This window comes from Erpetoichthys calabaricus, chromosome 1 (assembly GCF_900747795.2).
Source record: "Erpetoichthys calabaricus chromosome 1, fErpCal1.3, whole genome shotgun sequence".
Lineage (NCBI taxonomy): Eukaryota > Metazoa > Chordata > Cladistia > Polypteriformes > Polypteridae > Erpetoichthys > Erpetoichthys calabaricus.
In genome coordinates, this window is record NC_041394.2 from 299,973,791 (window position 1) to 299,995,307 (window position 21,517).

The 21,517-nt window shown below is 35.3% G+C and overlaps 1 protein-coding gene across 1 annotated transcript in view; it reads left to right on the plus strand.

Moving 5' to 3' along the window:
• ptprq (protein tyrosine phosphatase receptor type Q) overlaps positions 1–21,517 on the plus strand; it is a 354,834-nt gene that overhangs the window by 148,247 nt on the left and 185,070 nt on the right. The window contains exon 20 of the mRNA XM_051930873.1: positions 15,187–15,413. Within this exon, the coding sequence (XP_051786833.1) occupies positions 15,187–15,413 (227 nt within the window). The remainder of the gene's footprint in view (positions 1–15,186; positions 15,414–21,517) is intronic.

Sequence of the window (21,517 nt, forward strand, 5' to 3'; positions counted from 1 at the left end):
AAAAGATTGAGGAACTGTTCTTCTATATGTGATGAAGCCACTAATAAGACAGATTTTTTTCAGGACCCAGCTGTTTCATAACTAAACTACTGCCACCCCAAAGTAATGCCTAATAGTGGTTTTTGGGGTAGCTGTGGAATAAAAAGGGTGTTTTTTAGTCAGTAAGAATCTGACACTACCCTTCAGTACGGGCTGAAGGGTGCCTATGTAAGGTTTTACATCTTTCCCATATGGAAAAAAAAACATACTAAACTTTTTTTTCATCATTACAGATAATCTCAGTCAAATCGAAGTACGCATTCTCAATTTATTTTTATCTAATTTTTACTTTTTCACAAAGCCATCCCATGCCAATTTGTATGAATAAACTTTTGCTAGAGAGTTAGCAAAAGTTTATTCATGCACATATTTTAATACGGATAATCTATCTCTAATCAAGGTTCTCATTTTGATTGTAATTTAAAATAATAATAGATACTCATTTTTTTCTTCTGTTTTAGAAAAACCAATCTATGCCACCTACGTCTTCGTCAAGTCAGCTTCATCCAGCTTCATCACATATAGAAGAAGAGTTCCTCAATCTTTTCTTTTTAATGATTGTTAACATGCATAATCTTTGTAAAATTATTATGCACATGCATAACTGTTTGACCAATTAGGTTCGCTTCTGTATATATGAAGCTGTTTCATCGATTAGGTTTGCTTTTGTATTTATGTAACTGTTTGACCAATTAGGTTTGCTTATGTATATAGATTAGCTGTTTGTCCGATTAGGTTCGCTTCTGTATATATGAAGCTGTTTATCCGATTAGGTTTGCTTTTTTTATATATGTAACTGTTTGACCGATTAGGTTTACTTTGGTATATATGTAAGTGTTTGACTGATTAGGTTACTTCTGCCCCGGGCAACGCCGGGTATATACAGCTCGTATATATATATATATATATATATATATATATATATATATATATAGCAAAATACCCGCGCTTCGCAGCGGAGAAGTAGTGTGTTAAAGAGGTTATGAAAAAAAAAGGAAACATTTTAAAAATAACGTAACATGATTGTCAATGTAATTGTGTTGTCATTGTTATAACTGTTGCTGTCTTTTATATATATATATATATATATATATATATGTATATATATATATATATATATATATAAATATATATATATGTATTATATATATAATATACACACACACATAAACATTTATATACATATACATATATATACATATCTACATATACACATGTACATATATATACACACACATACATAAACACACACATAAGACTTACTGAGTGAAACGGGCTTTCATTGACAATCATGTTACGTTATTTTTAAAATGTTTCCTTTTTTTTTCATAACCTCTTTAACACACTACTTCTCCGCTGCGAAGCGCGGGTATTTTGCTAGTATATATATATATATATATATATATATATACATATACACACATACATGCAGTTTTAATAACACAGAAATCAATATAAACATTAACATCATTATCATATGAGAATATGAAGTAATATATAAGAAGCACATTTCATATAAATATAAATTATTAAACAGTAAAATCTTCTTCTGTAATTTGCTACCGTGGCAATTTGTGTGTCTGTCCAGGATTTTAAATGACGTGTAGCTCGCAAACCGTTGCACCTATACACTTGAAATGTGGTACACATATAGTACGTCACGTCTACTATCCGCTTTATGGGTGATGATTGTTTTAGTCTTTTTATCTTTATTTTATTTTATTGTACAATCAAGTCCTATCTGCGCACAGCAGGGCAGCCGTGGGCGGATGCGTATGGTGTATTCACTCGATGTTATCGTGCATTGCGCTGTCAGTGGTATTTTGATAAAAGAATTTGAACAACATATAAGAAGCGTATAAATTATTAAACAGTAAAACATTAACATTTAAGAAGTAAAGTTACATTAAGTACTACTGCTGTGCCTTCGGGTATACCTCATTTTTTGTTTGCCCATTACATGCTTAAATGTACACATTTTTTGGTGCACCTACCCGAGAACACGCGACATATAACCGAGCGTGGGAGAAGCATGGATTTTAAACACGCGTTGAGTTGATGTGCTGGTCTCCCTCGTGAAATAACTGGTAATGTTTGACTAAAATCTACAGCGAGTAAAACGACATTAGCTCCTATTTTTTTTTTTACGATCTCTGAGATGTTGCTTTTTTCGGTTCAAGGCTTCATAAGCTCTTTTATGTTGTATGGTGTACTTATCCCAAACCATCATCTTTGAATGTTGCAAGACTTTCGCCTTGTATGTAGATCGGGGTAATTACATTCATTGCATTCCTAGTCTGAATCACAATGTGATTGTATGGGTGGTTACCTGGCACTGTAGGGTTGCCACCCGTCCTTTAAAATACGGAATCGTGCCGCGTTTGAGAATGAAATTGCGCGTCCCGTTTTGAATCAATACTGGACGGGATTTATCCCGTATTTTTTTTATCATTTTTTTTTTAAAGCAGCGTCTCATGCAAATCATCCCACACGCATTTTATGAAGATGCCTCCTTTCCTACTTTTGATTGGGTAATACTTGATGTCATCGTTAGTTTGATTGGTGTTTTTAACTGTCCAGTGAGTAGGGCGTGTCTTTCAACCGTAAGCAGATTTTTTGCACTGGTATCACTGACCTCGACGACGGCGACGTTATACGTCAAAAATAAATTACGATAAATGATGATTTTAGCGATACTTTATTACGACGGCGGCTACATAGACACGATCAAATAAAAACAAAAAAATCAAATAATCATTCTACATTTTCAAAACGTCGAAAAAACGACGGAATGAAAAAAAGGCCCACCCGACGACCCACCCATTCCATTTTTATATATATAGATATATATATATACACTAGGGGGCTTTGCCCCCTGCTTGCTTCGCTTGCCAACCCCTCCCCCCAGTCTCTCGCATTGTGAAGAGGGGGGCTGAACACACCCCAAGGAGATGCGGTTGCTCCTCCGAAACCCCCTCTTAAACAGTGATACAATGGAAAACAAATTGTTTTTTTTTTCCTCCTCTTTGCTCGATCAGCTGCTGGATTGCTGCTGCTGCCATGCCGCATGATCTACATCTCACGCGGTGCTTCAAACATTTAAAAACCTGTACAGCAGCTGTCCTTTTCTCTCACTGCATTGTCCCTCTTCTCCTCCAGACATCCTCTGCTCCTGTTGGGGGTTCTGCTCCCAAGGTGTGCCCCAGTGAAGTGGAAGATTTTCTATTCTTTTAATTGTGAGACTGAACTTTCCCCTCCGACTACACACAGAGCTCAATTCACTCCTAAAAGAGACTTATGTTTGTTTGAAGTGTTTGAATAACGTTTCGGTCTCTAAAATCTCCTGTGTATCTGTGCAACTCTGTGACCCAAGCGTGACAGCGTATGTGGATTTTACTTTCACCAAACAACAAATCTTTTAATTCTCGCAGATACGCCTCTTCATTGGGAAGAAACACTATTTCTCCCTGATGGCAACACGAATTAGACAATCTGCAAGTCTCCGACTTAAAGTTTAAATCTGAACAACATATTCAATCTCTTTTCACTGTTCCGTTATTTCACCGAGTAATAATTTCCGTTTGTTTGCGCTAATGCGGCCTTTACTATCATTTTTTTGAGACTTTTGAATTTTTGTACTTCCATTATCTCTAACCTGCTCTGCATATGTATCACGGCAACGTTTTTGAATATTTTGGGACGTTCTACTTTGTTATCTACTCTTTGTCTTGTATTTCCGGCCCAGGGTGTGGTTAAATCTCTTGGCACAAAGTCTCGTCTCGCGGGACATGAAAGTGTCTCTCTGAGAAAGTCACGTCTCGTCTCTCTGAGAAAGTCTCGTCTCGTCCCAAGATTTTTTATATATACATACAATATATATATATATATATATATATATATATATATATATATATATATATATATATATATATATATATATATATGTAAACATCAGGTTACATGCTAAGATTCTTGCAATAGAGATCAGACTAGTTTTATTAAATCTCAAAATGTCTCAGACAATTTTTGTTGATTATTGCATATTGTTGATAGGGCATCACTTCTGTCTTCATCATCTGCAGCACTGTCACTTGACTAAAACTACTACTACTAAGTGTGTAATTAAATACATTGTTGTTATCTTTAAGGTGTACTACCTCAAGTGGGGTTTGTCTTAGGATTATGTTAATGATTAAAACATGGTTCTTAGAAACACTGTTATGTCTTCACTTTTACTGGTTAGGAAAGGTACTTGGGACGGTTATCCACTATCACAATTTAATTTTCTCTATATTGGAGCCATTAGTGACAGCAGCTTGTAGTTTATATTATTTTCCCCTTTATCATTATTAACAAGTCTTACCATTTCATTTTATTGAACAATGATGCTGAAGATGTTTTTTATATTTTGGTAAGACAAAATCAGATAGACTTGATAACTTTTTGCCTAGTTCTAATTTCATTCTGATTTGAAAATAAATTTGTCCATTTCTGATATTTTCCTTTAATTTATCTCTGTTAGTCTATTACTTTATCTCCTTCTATTCTTTCAAAAACTTCAAATATTTTGGCTGTGTGATTGGTTATCTTCACATTTGACTACAAGTCTAAAGTATTGTCATATACTTGAAGAAGTGAACAAGCCCCTCATTGGGTGCACTAATTTAAACATGTCCTTTATGTCTTGTTTAGCTGAGATCGGCACCATAGGTGATGTCAAAGATGAGCATTGCCACTGAATATTCTAGGACTAGGATATTTTTCTTTTACTTACAGCTCTCATCCTTATATTCAAGTGGATTCACCTATGAAACCCCCAATTAATATGTTTCCTACCTTTTGAGTTTACATATCCTTAACTCTTGTTAGTAAGCTGATTTCTGTTACGTACCCTCTTCTTTGTACTTTAGTTGTTACTCTTTCTCTGTGCGTATTATACTGCCTCCCTTTTCCTCTACTGGCTTTTGTAATACTGTCTGTAGCAACCTTAAATATTCTTCTAGAAACCTAAACTATCCATTTACCCAGTTTCAGATCATTCATGTGTACCTAACATGAAAGGCATTCAACTTGTAGGTGCTTTTCTTAATTGGAGATGTGAAGAAATGTCAAAACCAACTATAAACCTGCTATCTGTAGCCTCTTACGTGTCTTACTGTCTTTACTGTGCCCCATGTATTCAGCCCTTGGGATGTTTAATAGCAGGCTGCCAGCTGACTGGGACTGTCTTTTACTTTCACTCCTTTGCTTCAGCCCAGTTTGCCACTAATAGAGGATTCTGCAAAGCTTCTTTTGTGCCCTTAAGGGACCACAGCTAGACAAGGAATAATCATTCATAACATTCAGCTTGCTAATTATCAATAGTCATACAGAAACATTTTGCTTAAAAATTGTATTTATTTGCATAATAACCAATAGCAGCAAATATAAGCAACTCAAAGAATTATGCAACCTTGATGGGTTCATGCAGTCTTCATGCAGTCTCAATTCAGTTCCAGATTACAGATCCCAGACTTTTGCCTCGGTTCAAGACCACACACTCGGTATACGAACAAGCCAGTTTCCCATTCGGTTTGTACATGTTCAGTCTCTCCCTGTGCATTTCCTGTGCAGCGAGCAAGAGAGAGAGCGAGAGAGCTGCGCACACACACAGGCAGCGCCAGAGAGAGACAGACGCACATACACAGGCAGCGTGAGAGAGAGAGACAGACGCGCACACACAGGCAGCGCGAGAGAGAGACAGATGCACACACACAGGCAGTGCGAGAGAGAGAGCTGCGCCCACACACACAGGCAGCGCGAGAGAGAGACAGACGCACACACAGAGGCAGTGCAAGCAAGAGAGGGGGCTGGACTCATAAGGTAGGAAGACAGTTAAAGAATGCACTGGGCTTGATTTTGTTTTCACTTCTGTTTACAGCGATTGGTTCATAGCGTGCATTGTTGCAATGTTACTTTTCTTGGTAGTTTATTAAATTATGGATTTTTTCAAATGTTCATTTTTTTCCCTGTGCTTAAAACTCATTAAGAAAAGTGTTTTTAGCCAGCGGTTGGTAGCGCTATAGCGCAAACTATTGCAGTGTTAGTTTTCTCTTTTGTGCAAGGTTTTCTCAGTGTTATTCAATGTTTTTACATTTAGTTTACTATTACGCTGTGCATTCTATGATTTAATTAACTATATTTGTGCTTAAAAACTTCAAAAAAAATATATTTACATACAGTTCATATGGTCTGGAACGGATTAATTGTATTTACATACAATCCTATGGGGGAAATTGCTTCGGTTCATGACCAAATCGGTTTACGACCAGAGTTTTGGAATGAATTATGGTCGTGAACCGAGGTTCCACTGTATATATTGTTAATCAGAAAGTGAAAAGAAAGATTTCTTGCCATAGACAAATCTCCATGGAAAGTGTTCTGCAGATATGTAGAATGCAAACTCAATTTAAATGTCTGTGACTCCTCTTAATGCATGAAAAAGAAAACAAAACACTCCATTTTGCAACACAACACCAAGTAAAGTTAAACTAAACCTACACAAAAAACAAAACTATTAACTTGAACTGAACTGTTTCGGGAAAAAAAAGTCTAATTAAAGGCAGCCAATCTCTCCCCCCTTCTTATCCAAAATGAGCACGTGGTTTTCTACAACTAAAAGAGCAGCTAACACTTTTTTGTTTTCAAAACAGAGGAAGTTATCACACATGCTCAAGGTTGATTTTTTTTCCTCACTGAAATTAAAAACTGCATTTAAACAGACAGACTATACCAAATATTCTAAGGTTCTGCTTAGCCTTTCTGAAAACACTTCAGTCTTGTCCATTTACCTAAAATCTGCCATTTGAAAAGGTTAAAACATTACCCATACTCTAGGTAATATTCAACACTTCCTTAACCTTTAGTAATTTCCCGTGACCCTTCCTGCTTTGCTTGCACATCTAATGTTACTGGTGCTTTTATGCATATATTTTGCTTTTCTTCTTCTGTTTTTTGGGGTATCATTTGGTGTCATCCTCTCTAAAATGTAATTTGTCCTATTATCACATACCGTTATTTTATTAGATCCCATTATATATAAAGGTGATCTGACTTATCCAAACGACTGTATATCAAAAAGCTCAATATGCATCACAGGTAAATTACAGAAGCCAACTATTAAGGTAACTAACAAGCATTATATGACAATAGTATGTGTACTGTTTTAGTGAACTATCAACATGGATTTAGACAGGGGAAATTAGGTCTCACGAATATGCTGAAACTCAATGAAAAAGCAACAAAAGCTCTTGTGCATATCAGAGATGCATAAAATATTATTTATCTTAATTTTCAGACACTTTTGTTAAGGCACCATGTAAGAACGTTGTTATCAAACTAAAAAAGAGGTAGTTCAAGTTGCAGTGGTTGCAAAATAATATATGTAGATGATTTTGGTAGGAATAAAATTAACAAGCTGATTGAGTTTGCAGAAGATACTAAACTAGGAAATGGAATATGACCTACAGTTGTTGAGAGTGTAATGATGTGACCAGTTAGCTGGGAGTTGCAACTGTTTTAATATGTAGCATCTTGAACTGACTTAATTAGACATAATAGCATTATGATTTAAAATACCATACATAGCCCTAATAAGACTGCAATATTTTCATGGATTCTGTGAATGTAAAGAATGTGGCTACAGGTGTACTGTACATCTATCCATCCATCCATTTTCTTACCTGCATATCCAATCCAAATTCCCAGGAAGCAACCGTCAAGGTCTGTGGTAAGTAAAGAGTAACAATAATGGAGCTCACCCATACACTCAGCAACACTCTATATGGAAATAATGTAGAATTGTCATTTAACCTAACTTAAATGTCTTTGTGATGTGAGAGGAATACCAAATGACCCTATGAAAAACCCTACATTGACAGGGGGAGAATGAAGAAACTGCCATATAAGCAGAGCTAGCTACATTCGCAGAAAGGAAATATTGAAACAAGTTTCAAACCATGTGTCTGTCTCTATACTTAGTGACTAGTCTACACCTGCAGCAAAATGAGTCACATATGTTCATTCCACAATAAATCTGAGTCACTGTTTCAGAGATTCAGACATTGGTCAGACATTTGTATAGCCCAGCTTATGCTCCCACTTTGAGGCATGAGGCCAACCACACTAATGATATGATATTTATACAATAACTATGACAGTGCAGAACCCCGGCTTATTTCATAGCTAAAAGTGAATGAGGAAAAACTACATAGTGATAATTGTTTACTTTTCCAGGTCAACTGAAATGTAACAAAAGCTGTGAAGCAAATATAGCACATATTTGAATTGTACAGGAACAATTGTGATGCTGTCTCCATGTTTCATGACTTAATTGCTGAAGTTAAAGCCACTAGTTCTGCTGTAGGGATAATTATAGACGGGTCCATATGAAACAATAACAAACCTCTAATCATTTGTTTGATATGACCTGAAAACAACACAACAAAGACCATATTTTATAGGAATTCTGCAATAATATATTGTTCTTAAATATAGATAGATAGATAGATAGATAGATAGATAGATAGATAGATAGATAGATAGATAGATAGATAGATAGATAGATAGATAGATAGATAGATAGATAGATACTTTATTAATCCCAAGGGGAAATTCACATACTCCAGCAGCACCTTACTGATACAAAAAAAACAATATTAAATTAAAGATTGATAATAATGCAGGTAAAAACAGACAATAACTTTACATAATGTTAACGTTTACCCACCCAGGTGGAATTGAAGAGTCGCATAGTTTGGGGGAGGAACGATCTCCTCAGTCTTGTCAGTGGAGCAGGACAGTGACAGCAGTCTGTCGCTGAAGCTGCTCCTCTGTCTAGAGATGACACTGTTTAGTGGATGCAGTGGATTTGCCATAATTGATAGGAGCCTGCTGAGCGCCCGTCGCTCTGCCACAGATGTCAAACTGTCTAGCTCCATGCCAACAATAGAGCCTGCCTTCCTCACCAGTTTGTCCAGGCGTGAGGCGTCTTTCTTCTTAATGCTGCCTCCCCAGCACACCACCGCGTAGAAGAGGGCACTCGCCACAACCGTCTGATAGAACATCTGCAGCATCTTATTGCAGATGTTGAAGGACGCCAGCCTTCTAAGGAAGTAGTTATAATAATAGTTATGAAAGTTAATAATAGTTATGAAAGAGAGATTAAAAGATGAGTAATTTGTGATATTTAAAACTCTTAATTATTATGACTTGTTCATTATAAATTGTTTTTCAGTGTTATTGTCTACCCAGTGTTTCTTACATACAGTATACTGATGCAAACAGATCTCACAATAGCAAATGTCATAAACAAATGCAAAAAGACCTGTTGACAAACCTGATTTGAAAAGTATGTTGTTACAAAAACAGCTTTAAGTATCTTTTGTAAAACAGATGTAAATAAAATTATCCTGAATGATCTCTGTATAAACTAGTTTATGTGATACCCAAATAATTATATTTGGATTTTAATTTTATTAGCATTGAATTTAACCAGTGTTTCTTTTACACTTAACCAAACAGAAATATTGGAAAAAAAATTTGGTATGTTCACATACTAAGATAAACAACCTAAGGTGGAATATGTTGCCTTGATAATAAATCTTTCTTTGTGAAACTAACAGCGAAATCCTGTCATTTCTGGTTACGTGGGAGTAAACCGCTCCTCAACTACTGTTTATTCTACTTTTGGACTCATTTTCATTTCAGTTGCTTCTCTATGCCTCGCCTTTTTTTCCCTCTTCATCCAGTGGGTCACACTAGTGCCAGACAACTTAGTTCTTTTAGATATAGTGTTAAATGTTAAATACCATGTAAGCATGTACAGTATTTAACTTGTTTGCCATCTGATGGTAAACAATAACAATTTTATTTACTTTTTGGGTTGACAACTTTATTCAAGGTGACTTACAACATTTGATATACAATGGGTTACATTTCTTTTGTTTTTTCAGTTAGAGAACAGAGTGGTGAACTGACTTGCTCATGGTCACACAGTGTCAATAGTGGGATTTGAAATTACAGCCCTCAGAATTTAAAGTCCAAAGCCTAATATACTAAATATTGACTGCAACAGCAATTCAGTAAAAGTTAATTTTGAACATTCAGTTGGTTTCTTCCTCATCTTCCTCATTGAGAGAAGATTTCCCATCAGCAATAGATGCTTACTGGCTCTGCTTACTCAGGAAAACAGCTTGCTCTATTTTATTGTCTTCTGAACACTAAGTAAAATTAATGATATTAACTTGTTTCAATCTGGGTACAGGTGAAACTATCACAGTAGACCTTTAATATATTAAAAGATTCTCTCTATATTTAACATTATCCCAGATAACTTCCTCAATGACCAGTCTACTACAGTAGCTGCCTTTAATTTGGTGAATTAGGAGAAACCTGTAACACCCTTTATTCAACAAAAGCATGTTAAAGTACTATAATATTCTACAAAATTTGGTATAGCTTTTTATAAAATTCTACTTTTTCAACCCCCTTAACATTTTCTTCTATCATTTACCCCCTAACATTTCACTGTGAAAAAGGAAAAAAGGAAATTATTGGTAATGTAATAAAAATATGGAAAAAGTATAAATACCATATGTCAAATAAATTTAATATGCCAGTATTATTGGATTGTCCATCTTTTCCAAAACTGTACTAGAAATTATTACAAAAATATAGTGAAAGCAAAAAGCTAGCTTTATAACTTAATTATGTCAGTTTAAAAATGCTACTATTCACAATATTTGTATATAATAATGTCAAGAAATAATTTCTTAGATTTGAATCAAAATTAATCACAATGAAGAACCCACCTAAGCACACAAGTATGGAGCATTTTAAACTCTTGGTTGCCTCAGTTAACAATAATTGGGCATTCTACCTAACATAAATGATATAAATCAGTCCTCATTGATTTCAGACTTCACGTGGAAGAATTAGATGATGATGGTCATATGGTCATCTGGCCTTCCATCCATCAAAGTAGGAACTACATGGTACTTTGATCAGGTGGTGATGGCGCAGATTGAGGACCGGAGTACGGATCGCGGAGCCATGATAAAAATGATAATTAAATGCATATACAGAATATCAGGGTTATACTAAAATGAAGCTATAAGAAAGCCCTATTAAAATAATGAGTTTTTAGCAGTTTTTAAAAATGCTCCGCATTATTTAGCCTGACGAATTTCTATTGGTAAGCTATTCCAGATTTTAGGTGCATAACAGCAGAAGGCTGCCTCACCACTTCTTTTAAGTTTAGCTCTTGGAATTATAAGCAGACACTCATTTGAAGATCTAAGGTAATGATTTGGAGTGTAAAGTGAGAGGCATTCCGAAATATAGGATGGAGCAAGATTATTTAAGGCTTTGTAAACCATAAGTAGTATTTTAAAGTCAATAGCACAGGTAACCAGTGTAGTGACGTCAAAACTGGAGAGAAGTACTCAGATTTTAGTTTTAAACAGAATAACCTTTTATTCTGTCTGTCATTAGATTGCAGATATGTTAAATTAATGGCAAAAAGTTGCCATATAAACTTATATGAAAACTGGTACACTCATATAAGATGACTTTATCCACTAATGTTTGGCATTAGACCAGAATGTTGTTGCATAATGTAGACTTAACTCAGATTAATAATAATTCTTTGCATTTATATAGTGCTTTTTTCATTACTCAAAGCACTCAGCAATTGCAGGTTAAGAGCCTTGCTCAAGGGCCCAACACAGCACAGTCCCTATTGGCATTTACAGGATTTGAACCGGCAACTTTCCAATTGCCAGTGCAGATCCCTAGCCTCAAAGCCACCACTCCGCCCTGGTTCAGTTAAGGTTCACTTAATATGGAAATTAACTTGACAATCTAAATAGATAATAATTTTGTATTTTGTTATTGCAGAAGGACCTTGGTAAAGAATTCATTATATGTCTACTCACTGACTGTGAGGTGTAAACCGACTCACAATTCAGTGTTATTCTCTCTCACAACCTATTAGCTGTCTCACTTATGTTCTGGCCATTGCAATCTGATCTTCACTGGATATGTTACACAGATTCCTTTCGGGATTGCCAATTACTAGATCAGGTTAATATTCTTTTATTTATAAGTCTTGCTTGTACTTATGTGGTATGTTCTAAAATAATGAAATAGTTTTGAAATTATCATGGGACAATTAAATTTGCCCAAATCAATGCTTTCACCCCCACTATATCAGCTGTGAAAATAGCATACATTCATATAGCATTCCAGTTCCCACTCATTTTAGAATTTTGGGTATTGGTGATTTCTTTGTGCTTAACTAGGATTATTACTTTTAACTGCATAACGTTTTGCAATCCAACACATCTTGATTCTCTTGTTTGTGCCTTTGATATTTTCTGCTTGTAGTGCTAGACTCCCTGTTTTATATATTGGGACAACTTTGGTATTTTAACAAAACAAGAAAGTTTGATGGACTGAATGGTCTCCTCTCATTTGACAAATGTCTTATGTTCTTTGGACTACTACACAACTTTGAGACCAGAATCAACAGTGTGATCTTCCAGTTTCTATGAAATGTGGAAATAGTTTACATGTTCATTATTATTTGCCTTTTTAATTTCCTGCCTTGCTGGTACTGTAATTCACTCCCCTACAGGTCTGAGAAGTTTATCAGTCCCTTTTACATCAAATAAGGTTCTATTTACCATTGTCCATTGGTGAGAGATATCTTTGTTATCATATAATGTGGAACAAATAAACTCACCATTTTTAAAAATGATGCCTTCATGTAGTAAATGAGCTTGTAATTTTCTCCTATGATTTTAAGCATTTTATTTTCAAAATATCAGTATTTCTTGCCCAAATCAAAGCTTCTTCCTTCAACACTACTTTTAATACTCAATGTGGGGTTGCATACTTCAGCTCATTTACTTATCTTTAGGTCTTCATTTTCATTTATTTTTATGTCTCTTTCATGTATTTTTATGTAGACACCTACTCTCTTAATGAAAGGTTACTGTTAAAGATAACATCTAAATTCTGAGGAAATGCAATGAAACTGAAATTCAAACATTCTTAGTTTAGAGTTGACACAATTTTATTGATCTTTCACCTTTTTCACCTACTAAAACTGCTTAATTTTTTTCCTAACATATAATCATGAATGCCAGCATATTTAGATTCAGACTTTGTTAATGAAGTAGCTTCAGACTTTGTTAATGAAGTAGCAAGTTTAGGAGAAGTGCATCCTGTGGCATGCATTATTCTACACATACATTGCAAAATCTGAAATATTAATAAAAGAATATCTGAATTTTCAACTCATTCTGCTTGTCAGCTCTCACTTTCTATATCATGAGCTTGACTATCACTGAACTATAATGTTTCTTTACATATGCTAGCTGGAGAACACTTCCTTTTGTTTCAAATACGTGCACATACACACAAACACTTTTCAGATAAAGCAAACATCTGTTTTACATAGTGCAGCCCTTCAATTAAAATTGTCATACAATTTTTCAGTTTCAAACATTTATTAATCACATATTATTTAGTCAATTAAAACCAACCTCTCTCTCTGTCTCTGTCTCTCTCTCTCTTTCCCTATCTCTCTTTCTCATGATCAAATCTGTAAATTCTGATTTGCTATAGATTTAAATAGTGTGAATGAATTGCTAGACATTTTTAATTTTGGAATGAAGTACTGACTTAATTAATGGTCAGATAATGATATTTTTGTCTTACGCCATAACGGCAGACATTCTTGCAGAATCTACTGTAATAATTTATATTTAAGAAAGAGCACTTGTGACTATGCCAGCTTATTGACTGAATTCACTTAAATGTAGTGAACATCGTGAGCTGTTAGTTCCTTTTGTTTATGCTTCAGGGAAGCATGATTTTAATTCAGCTATCTTGTATATGTGCATAGCACATTTATGTTAAGCTGATTTTTGACTCTGAATTGTCACAGTGTAGTGTGTGCCATGTGAAAAAAATAAACTCATCTGTGTGCAAATGCTGAAAAAGGGAAAAAACAGGATTTAGCTAAGCAAACATTTTTATTGTAGGCACAAATGATGAACATTATAGACCTGTCATGATGAAAGAAGTTATTACAGTTCATCTGCATAGAAAAAAAGAATCATAGAAATTGCATTATTTTAGTGCACTCAACCACTTTTTTAATTTTATGCAGCAGAGATGGAGAAAACACATCTCAAGAAAACTAGAGTGACTGCAGTGCTCAACAGGAGATCATGGAAAAGCTAACCCACCAAACTTGCATTGTGATGCTCTTTGAGCAAAACAAAACAAAACATATCAGCAGCAGATTTTTTTATTTTTATTTAGTATACTAATCAAGTGAGGCCAGTATGATTGACCTTTATTATAAAATGACTAAATACTCTATTTCATTCAAGCTTTGGCAATGGCAGCCTCTGCAGGCATTGTTAATAGCCTGTAATGTTGTGAGCACCAGCAGGCAAATAAAAAAAAAATACATATGTTAAAAGTTTAAAAAAAGTCAGAAAAGGCACACAAATTGTCCAAAAACTTGAGAAGAGTTTGCATAAAAACTAGTACCATTTGGATTGTTTTATGTATTTTGAATTGGAAAGTGTTTCATTTTATTGCAAAAGTGAATAATGAATTATTTAGGGCTTTGTTTTAAACTACTATGTAAATTCCTATGTTTGTCTGATGTTTCAAATCTTCTACTAAGATTAAACAAATTAATGAAAACAAAGCTATATTGTATACACAGTGGTACTTTAAAGTAGTATGCTTCTCACCAAGTTTAATAACAAATGTAGTACAATTTTTTAAAACAATTAGATCACGCAGTGAGTCTCTTGTAGGCATTCCACCTAAAATCTTGTGATTTATAATTCATCAACTTAAACACAAAACCTTATACTTGCATAGTTAGGTACAATCACTGGCTGAATACAGGTTCATATTAGATTAATTAATGATAACATCTCATGTCACCCAGAGTAACCTCTCAAACTCTAAATGTGATATGGTGTGTTGAAAAATGGATGGATAGTCAAATATCTCAAAATCTTGTCAGATCTATCTCATCACTTTTCCTCTAATGTTATTTTTTTCTTTCTTTTAAAGCTCCCAGTCAACCTTTAAATGTTGAAGGAGAAGGAGTTGGAAGTACGGCTATTTTGTTTTCTTGGACACCATCACAGTTTTTAAATGGCGAAATAATATCCCACGTGATTCACTTCAGGGAAGTTTGCCCATGGCCTGAAACATCTTTTAAAGAAGTTTTGTCCTATTCTAGTAGTCCAGAATATCTACTAAGTAATTTAAATGCTGGATCCACTTATGAAATCAAGGTATTACATTTATTCTTCTGTTGCAGATCAAGCTGAATTTTGTTCATTAATCTATTTTTATAGTATTTTTATGTTTTACTAGAAAGCATATTATTAAATTGTAAAATGTAAGAAATGTTAATAGTCCAGTTATACATAAATATAGGAAATTAAAGAAGAATATATTTTAAGGCCGGGTTTATACTTCACGTGACGTGATGCGTGCTCCAGCGAATACTACTTCTACCCAAGCGTTGTACTGTTTATACAACGCTATAAAGGTGGCAGTGCGAGATTTCATCATGGTGAGAAAACATTCAGCTTCCCTCAGTTCAGGGACACACCCATTCCAGCAAGCATCAGGCACAAGACAGAAACAATCCCCAGATGGGGCATCAGCTCAGGTGAATACAAACACACATACTGTATACACTAGTGTCATTTTTGATTCACCAATCCCCAAACCTTCATGTCTTTGGAAGGAAACCAGAGCACATTGTGGAAACCGACCAGGAAAACATGCAAACTCCAGGCAGGGAACACCAGGGACGTGACTCCCTGCGAGGAAGCAGTTGTACTGCACTGCCACCATGCTGCCCCCACATGTGTAATTATTAACCGTATTCATTATTTAAATGAAGTTAACAACTTATCTGTAAAATGTTACATACATACTTTAATGCATTTCATCATGAAAGTGATATCAAGTATAAATCTAAGGATTCTAAATGTGCAGAGAGCTGGAATATCATAAATTGAATGTGTTCTGTGTGGCGATTGCTGCTTGCTGCTGTTATCAGTTCAGGAGGAAGACCCAGAAGCACATAGTGATTAACAGCTGGGTTGGTTTTAAGATGATGTTTATGATGGTCTACTTTAATGATAAACTACAAAATTAAATTGGACATTTCGTGATTAAATCAGAAATTTCTACTTTAATCACAAAATAGACCTTTTAACTGTCCTTAATTTTTTTCTCTGTGGCTCAAATACACTGCCGTACATTCTGATGCTGTTGTGAAGGGTCAAAAAAAAAACAAAACATAGAAGATGGTATGTGAGACTGTTAAAATGTATTGTGTCATTATGTTGGGGAATTTGCAACGCTTGAATATAAAAGCACCACGAATGCGTTTGTTTGTCGGCATTTTGCTTCACCAAATAGAAACATTCATCAAACATCGAAGCACGCACATTGATCCTGTAGGATCCGCAAAGTGGCTTAATCTCACACGTAGATAGTAAATGGAGACTCTTAACGTCATGTTCCAACTTGATCACACTGCGCCCCCCTGACTTTTTGCTGGTACTGCAACTAATTTCTGAGGACATGCTCAGAGGTTGCATCAAATGAACCCTGGGAACGCATGGCAGCAATGATGTGCGCGTGTACACATTCTGAGCGTGAAGTATAAACCAGCCCTTAAAGCTATAAAAATACAAGAGAGCCAGAAAATGAACAGTCACAAATACATATATAAGACCGTAGGGTATGGGACTTTTATCTGGATTTAATTTTGGGGACTGAGGATGCTTCAAGTACTGAACACACAAAACAATTATCTGAAGTTGGTGATGAAAAGAAAAATTATACACATATGTGCCATGACCTACAAAAACGTAATGCCAATATCAAATGGAAACACTATAAGGTAGTTTAACTGGAATAAATAATGGTTGAAATATTAGGGGATAAACTTTCTTAAAAATGGCCCAGATTAACCTAAGGTTCATGCCATAGTGTAAAATGAGAAAAAAAAAAAAAAAATGTTGAGGAAAAGGTAGAACAATAAAGCCTAGGCACAATGGACTTGCTGGAAAATATAGGCCAGCTTGATATGCACAATTTCCTTTTCCGTGGTCTCCCACAGCAATACACAACATTTTAGTTCATCCTCAAGGACAAATGAGAATGGGGTAAGCTGGTATAAGCTTACCAGATAATATTGATTGCTGAGAGTAGACAAGGTAATACTCTTTCCCCAAACCGGCACCATGCATGTAAAGAGGACATTAGCCAGTTAGTCGGTGTACTTGAAAGTTATTGTCAAGATAGAAGTTGTGAAGGAAATATTGTCAGCCAAAGTCTGTCTGAAATGGTCTTGGGAGACAAAAAAACCTGCGAAGCATTTTTGGACAATCTTCATTTCTTGAAAATAACAGCCATTGTGTATAGTGTATGACAATATGAAGGAAAAATCTCTTATATATACTGTATTTCTCTTCTGGTTCGTCCTGCTTCCACTTCAAAACAGGTCCCGCCCACACTCAGACGACACGGCATATCTCGATTCCTATTTGTCCTCTTCCATGTCATGCACTATACTGGCCTGCTGAGCGTAATACATCCAACAAGTACTCGAGGTGCTGCCACAACGGTAAAGTAGCTTTACCACCTTTGCGGGAGCCACCTGTGTCTTTACAACAGCTTCTTACACAGCAAACATCAGAAGCTAAAAATTTATTGTGAACACATTCGAGAATACAACTCTTCTCTAGCGTTTGCTTCCATGGGTGCATAGATAACTCAACCTCCTGGCCACAGACCGTACTGTTTAAAAATACACAGGCAAATTTATCACCAAATCTGTCCACTATACGCTAACATTTCTACCTCTCCAGGATATGGACAGTTGTATGTTTTTGACACAGCGCAAGCTACTGAAGTACAAAATAAAGCAAACTCTGCATGCAGTGAAAATGTACTTCTCCAGCTAGATTCCATGCTAAGAACCATCAACCCCTTCGCTAAATCATACAAACACATGCATGAAATTGCTCAGTTCAATCCAACAGCATTTGTACGAATGGTTTTCAAGGAAAACCCTAGGCAGGATTTATGACAATACAATGCCCCGACATGTCACACCGATGTTGCAGCGATTTTTGTTGGAGAAGATGGCGAAACGCCTGCCGAAAGGGACATTTGCATCTATCCCATAGGCAACTCCTGTAAATAGATTTCCATGCTCAATATGAATTGCGATCCTATGGTTTACCCACTTTTATTCCCTTATGGAGACATTGGCTGGCACAAAGATTTACATGTTCCCGATAAAAGAACCTTCAAGCGAATAAGGCTTACTCAATGCCAATTTTACGTGTACAGATTAGCAATGAGGAATACATTTAGTATTTTGCCCTCCAGCGGCAAACTATTCCAACAGTACGTTGTAGATGCGTATGTTAAAACAGAGGGCGCGTCTCAACTATCTCAGATTACATCAACAAGATCTGCGCGTGGAACTATCAGACGCACTGCAAGCAAACGCTGAAAATAACAACGTACGTGTAGGCAAAATGATCATATTACTGTCCACATTTCCAGGAAGTCCAAGATACACGCAACAAAACTATCAGGATGCTATGGCCATAGTACGTAAATTCGGAAAGCCTGATTTATTTATCACTTTCACATGTAATCCTGCTTGGCTGGAAATTCTACATGCACACTGCGTCTTTCAAGAAGTATTTATTTCTTCTTGATTTCTGAATTCCTTTCTCACTGTTTTCCGTTCCTATTCTTAAACCGCCGTATGCTACGGCGGGCTTCGGCTATTTTTAAAATAATAAGAATATTCAAAATCAACAAGAACTATTCTAATGAAGCAAAAAACTTCTGCAGGCAGCCTGTCAATTCCTTTCTATTATCTGGAGTTAGTGAGAAAGTGGCATTTATAACCTTACCCACTTATCTATTGAAAGACTCATTCTGGAGTTTTACTGTACTTCATTAAAAAAAATACATAAATGTATAGGACTTTTCCCACAGAACATCAAAAAAACACTTGTAACCTAGGCCTGTTCTGAATGTTTAGTTACACCTAACTTATTTTGGTAATCAGAAGAGAGACAGTTTAGTGTTGAAATTTATGTTTTCTCTTTTGGCTTAAACACACTTACATGCTCACTGCCTACATTGCTTACCTCTGGCTTTGCCTCTATATTCTGTAATGCAGTGTACCTTAATTGTGATGCCATCACTTTATCGGATGTATCAGAATCACCATGTAACTAAGTAATTTTCTGTATACAGTATATTACTTTTAGTGTTTTTACCAAAGTCTAATGTTATTTGCAGACAGTGTGGTGTAGTGGTTAGGACTTTGGATCAGTGAGCATGTCATTTTACTTCCATGGGCTCCAATTGGAAAAACAAATTCAATTTATTCAGTTACTGTATATCTCATATGTTGTAAGCTGCCTTAGATAAAGGCATTAGTCAAGAAATAATAATATTTTTAGGTCACAGGAGCTGCTTAGTCTTGAACATGTTATATACAATTGCATGTGAGTTAAACAGATCAGTTCCTGCTTTTCCTAGTGACCTGGCCTTTGTTGATAGTAAATGCAAAACACAATTTTACAAGAAAGTGTATTGTTTTGAACTGAAACAGGTACTCAGTAGGAACAGAATTAAATGTGAATATTATTATTAGATCTTTGATTTTCAATTGTTTACATCACTCATGTACTGCTTTTCATGATTATCCCAGTTGTATTTATTTTTCCCTATAGTCATTGTTTTTGGTAATGTATGTCAACTATATTTGATTCTTACTATTGTTTTTAGTACAATTTAGATTTTGGACTTAGTCAGTTTAACTACTCATTGAAATTTTAGCCCTGTGATGGTCTTAATATAACCGTGTCAGTAGTATAATGATTTGAGGGGAAAGGGGCAACTTTAAATGTAGTAGGGGGTGGCGAGAAGGAGCTAAATGTAAGATGGGATGTACTAGGACATACAGTAAAATCTGAAGGAAGGTTTCATAGATATCCAAAAAGCACAGGTATCACAAAGAGGTTAGGGGAAACACCTATAATAAAGTATCCACCCGTGGTATATTAAAGTCGTCTCTTCATTTAGAACTGAATTTTTCTGATAATCTGGATTATTAGAATATAATTTGCCATTTATAGAAAAAGCATTTCAGTATAAAATGAGCAAAATCATGAAAAAAGGTATTGATAATCTGGAACAGATTTTGAAACAGGAAGTAAAAATAGATTTTAAGTAGGAAATGTGGGGAACTAAAGAGAGATCTTGGAACTAAAGATAGTTCATGGAAAAATTTTTACAACTAAATAACTATGAAATAACTATGGCTGGCAATCAATTTAAAAAATTAACTAATTAATCACATCATGTAATTAACCATTATTAATTGTGCCTAACATTAAAACATAAGTGCTTAAATCATCAAGTAAATACACACTGAATCACAAAAATAATGTAGAATCAGCACAAAAGAATTAATAAAAAATAATGGCATAGCTTAAAATTAAAGTTAAACTTTTAACAAAATACTACTTGAGCAATGAAGCCGATGAAGCAATTGAGAAAGACCGCACCTTCATGTGCACGTTCGTGTCATCCCAATAGCTCCATCAACTCCCTGCAGCTGCATGAGCTTACACCCGTGGAAAAATGAGACGGCCAATTGATGACTATATCTTTAAGGACTTATCACTTACTACTGCTACTTCAACTACAATTGAAAAGTTTCTTAGCCTCCTGTGTTAGGCAAGCAGATAGAGTTGAGAGAGAGAGAGAGAGAGTGAGAGAGAGAGAGAGAGAGAGAGGAACCTATGTTGATGATATGAAGAAGGCATCAGACATTATTAGATGCAGTATGAGATGAAATAAAGTCGAGTTATGCATTGCATTTTGCAATTTTAGCAGATTATTTCACTGGAATTCATCAAAGATAGTGGCCTATAATTTGAGCATAATTAGAGGTCTTAATTTAGTTTAGGCAAAAGTGTAGTTTTCACAGTGTAAGTACAAGCTACAAATGGAAGTCTAAAGGATCTGCAAAAGATGAGGATTTACTGCACTTGGCTCGCAATGAGTGAATAAAACTTAGAATTACAACGAATGCTGCAAACTTAAATTGCTGCATAAAAATAAGTATTGGAAGTAAGATTATGTTAATTAATGCAAGTGAGTCTGCACCACAAACACATGTTTATTGCTATTGCATTAACCAACACACTGCACATAGCAAATATTATTCAGCCTGACTTTGAAAATGCTTGCTTAGGACAATTCACTTGCCTTTCATTTAGGTGCTTAGGTTAGGTGCTGGTCATAGTCTTTACTTAAGATATGAATACAGTTA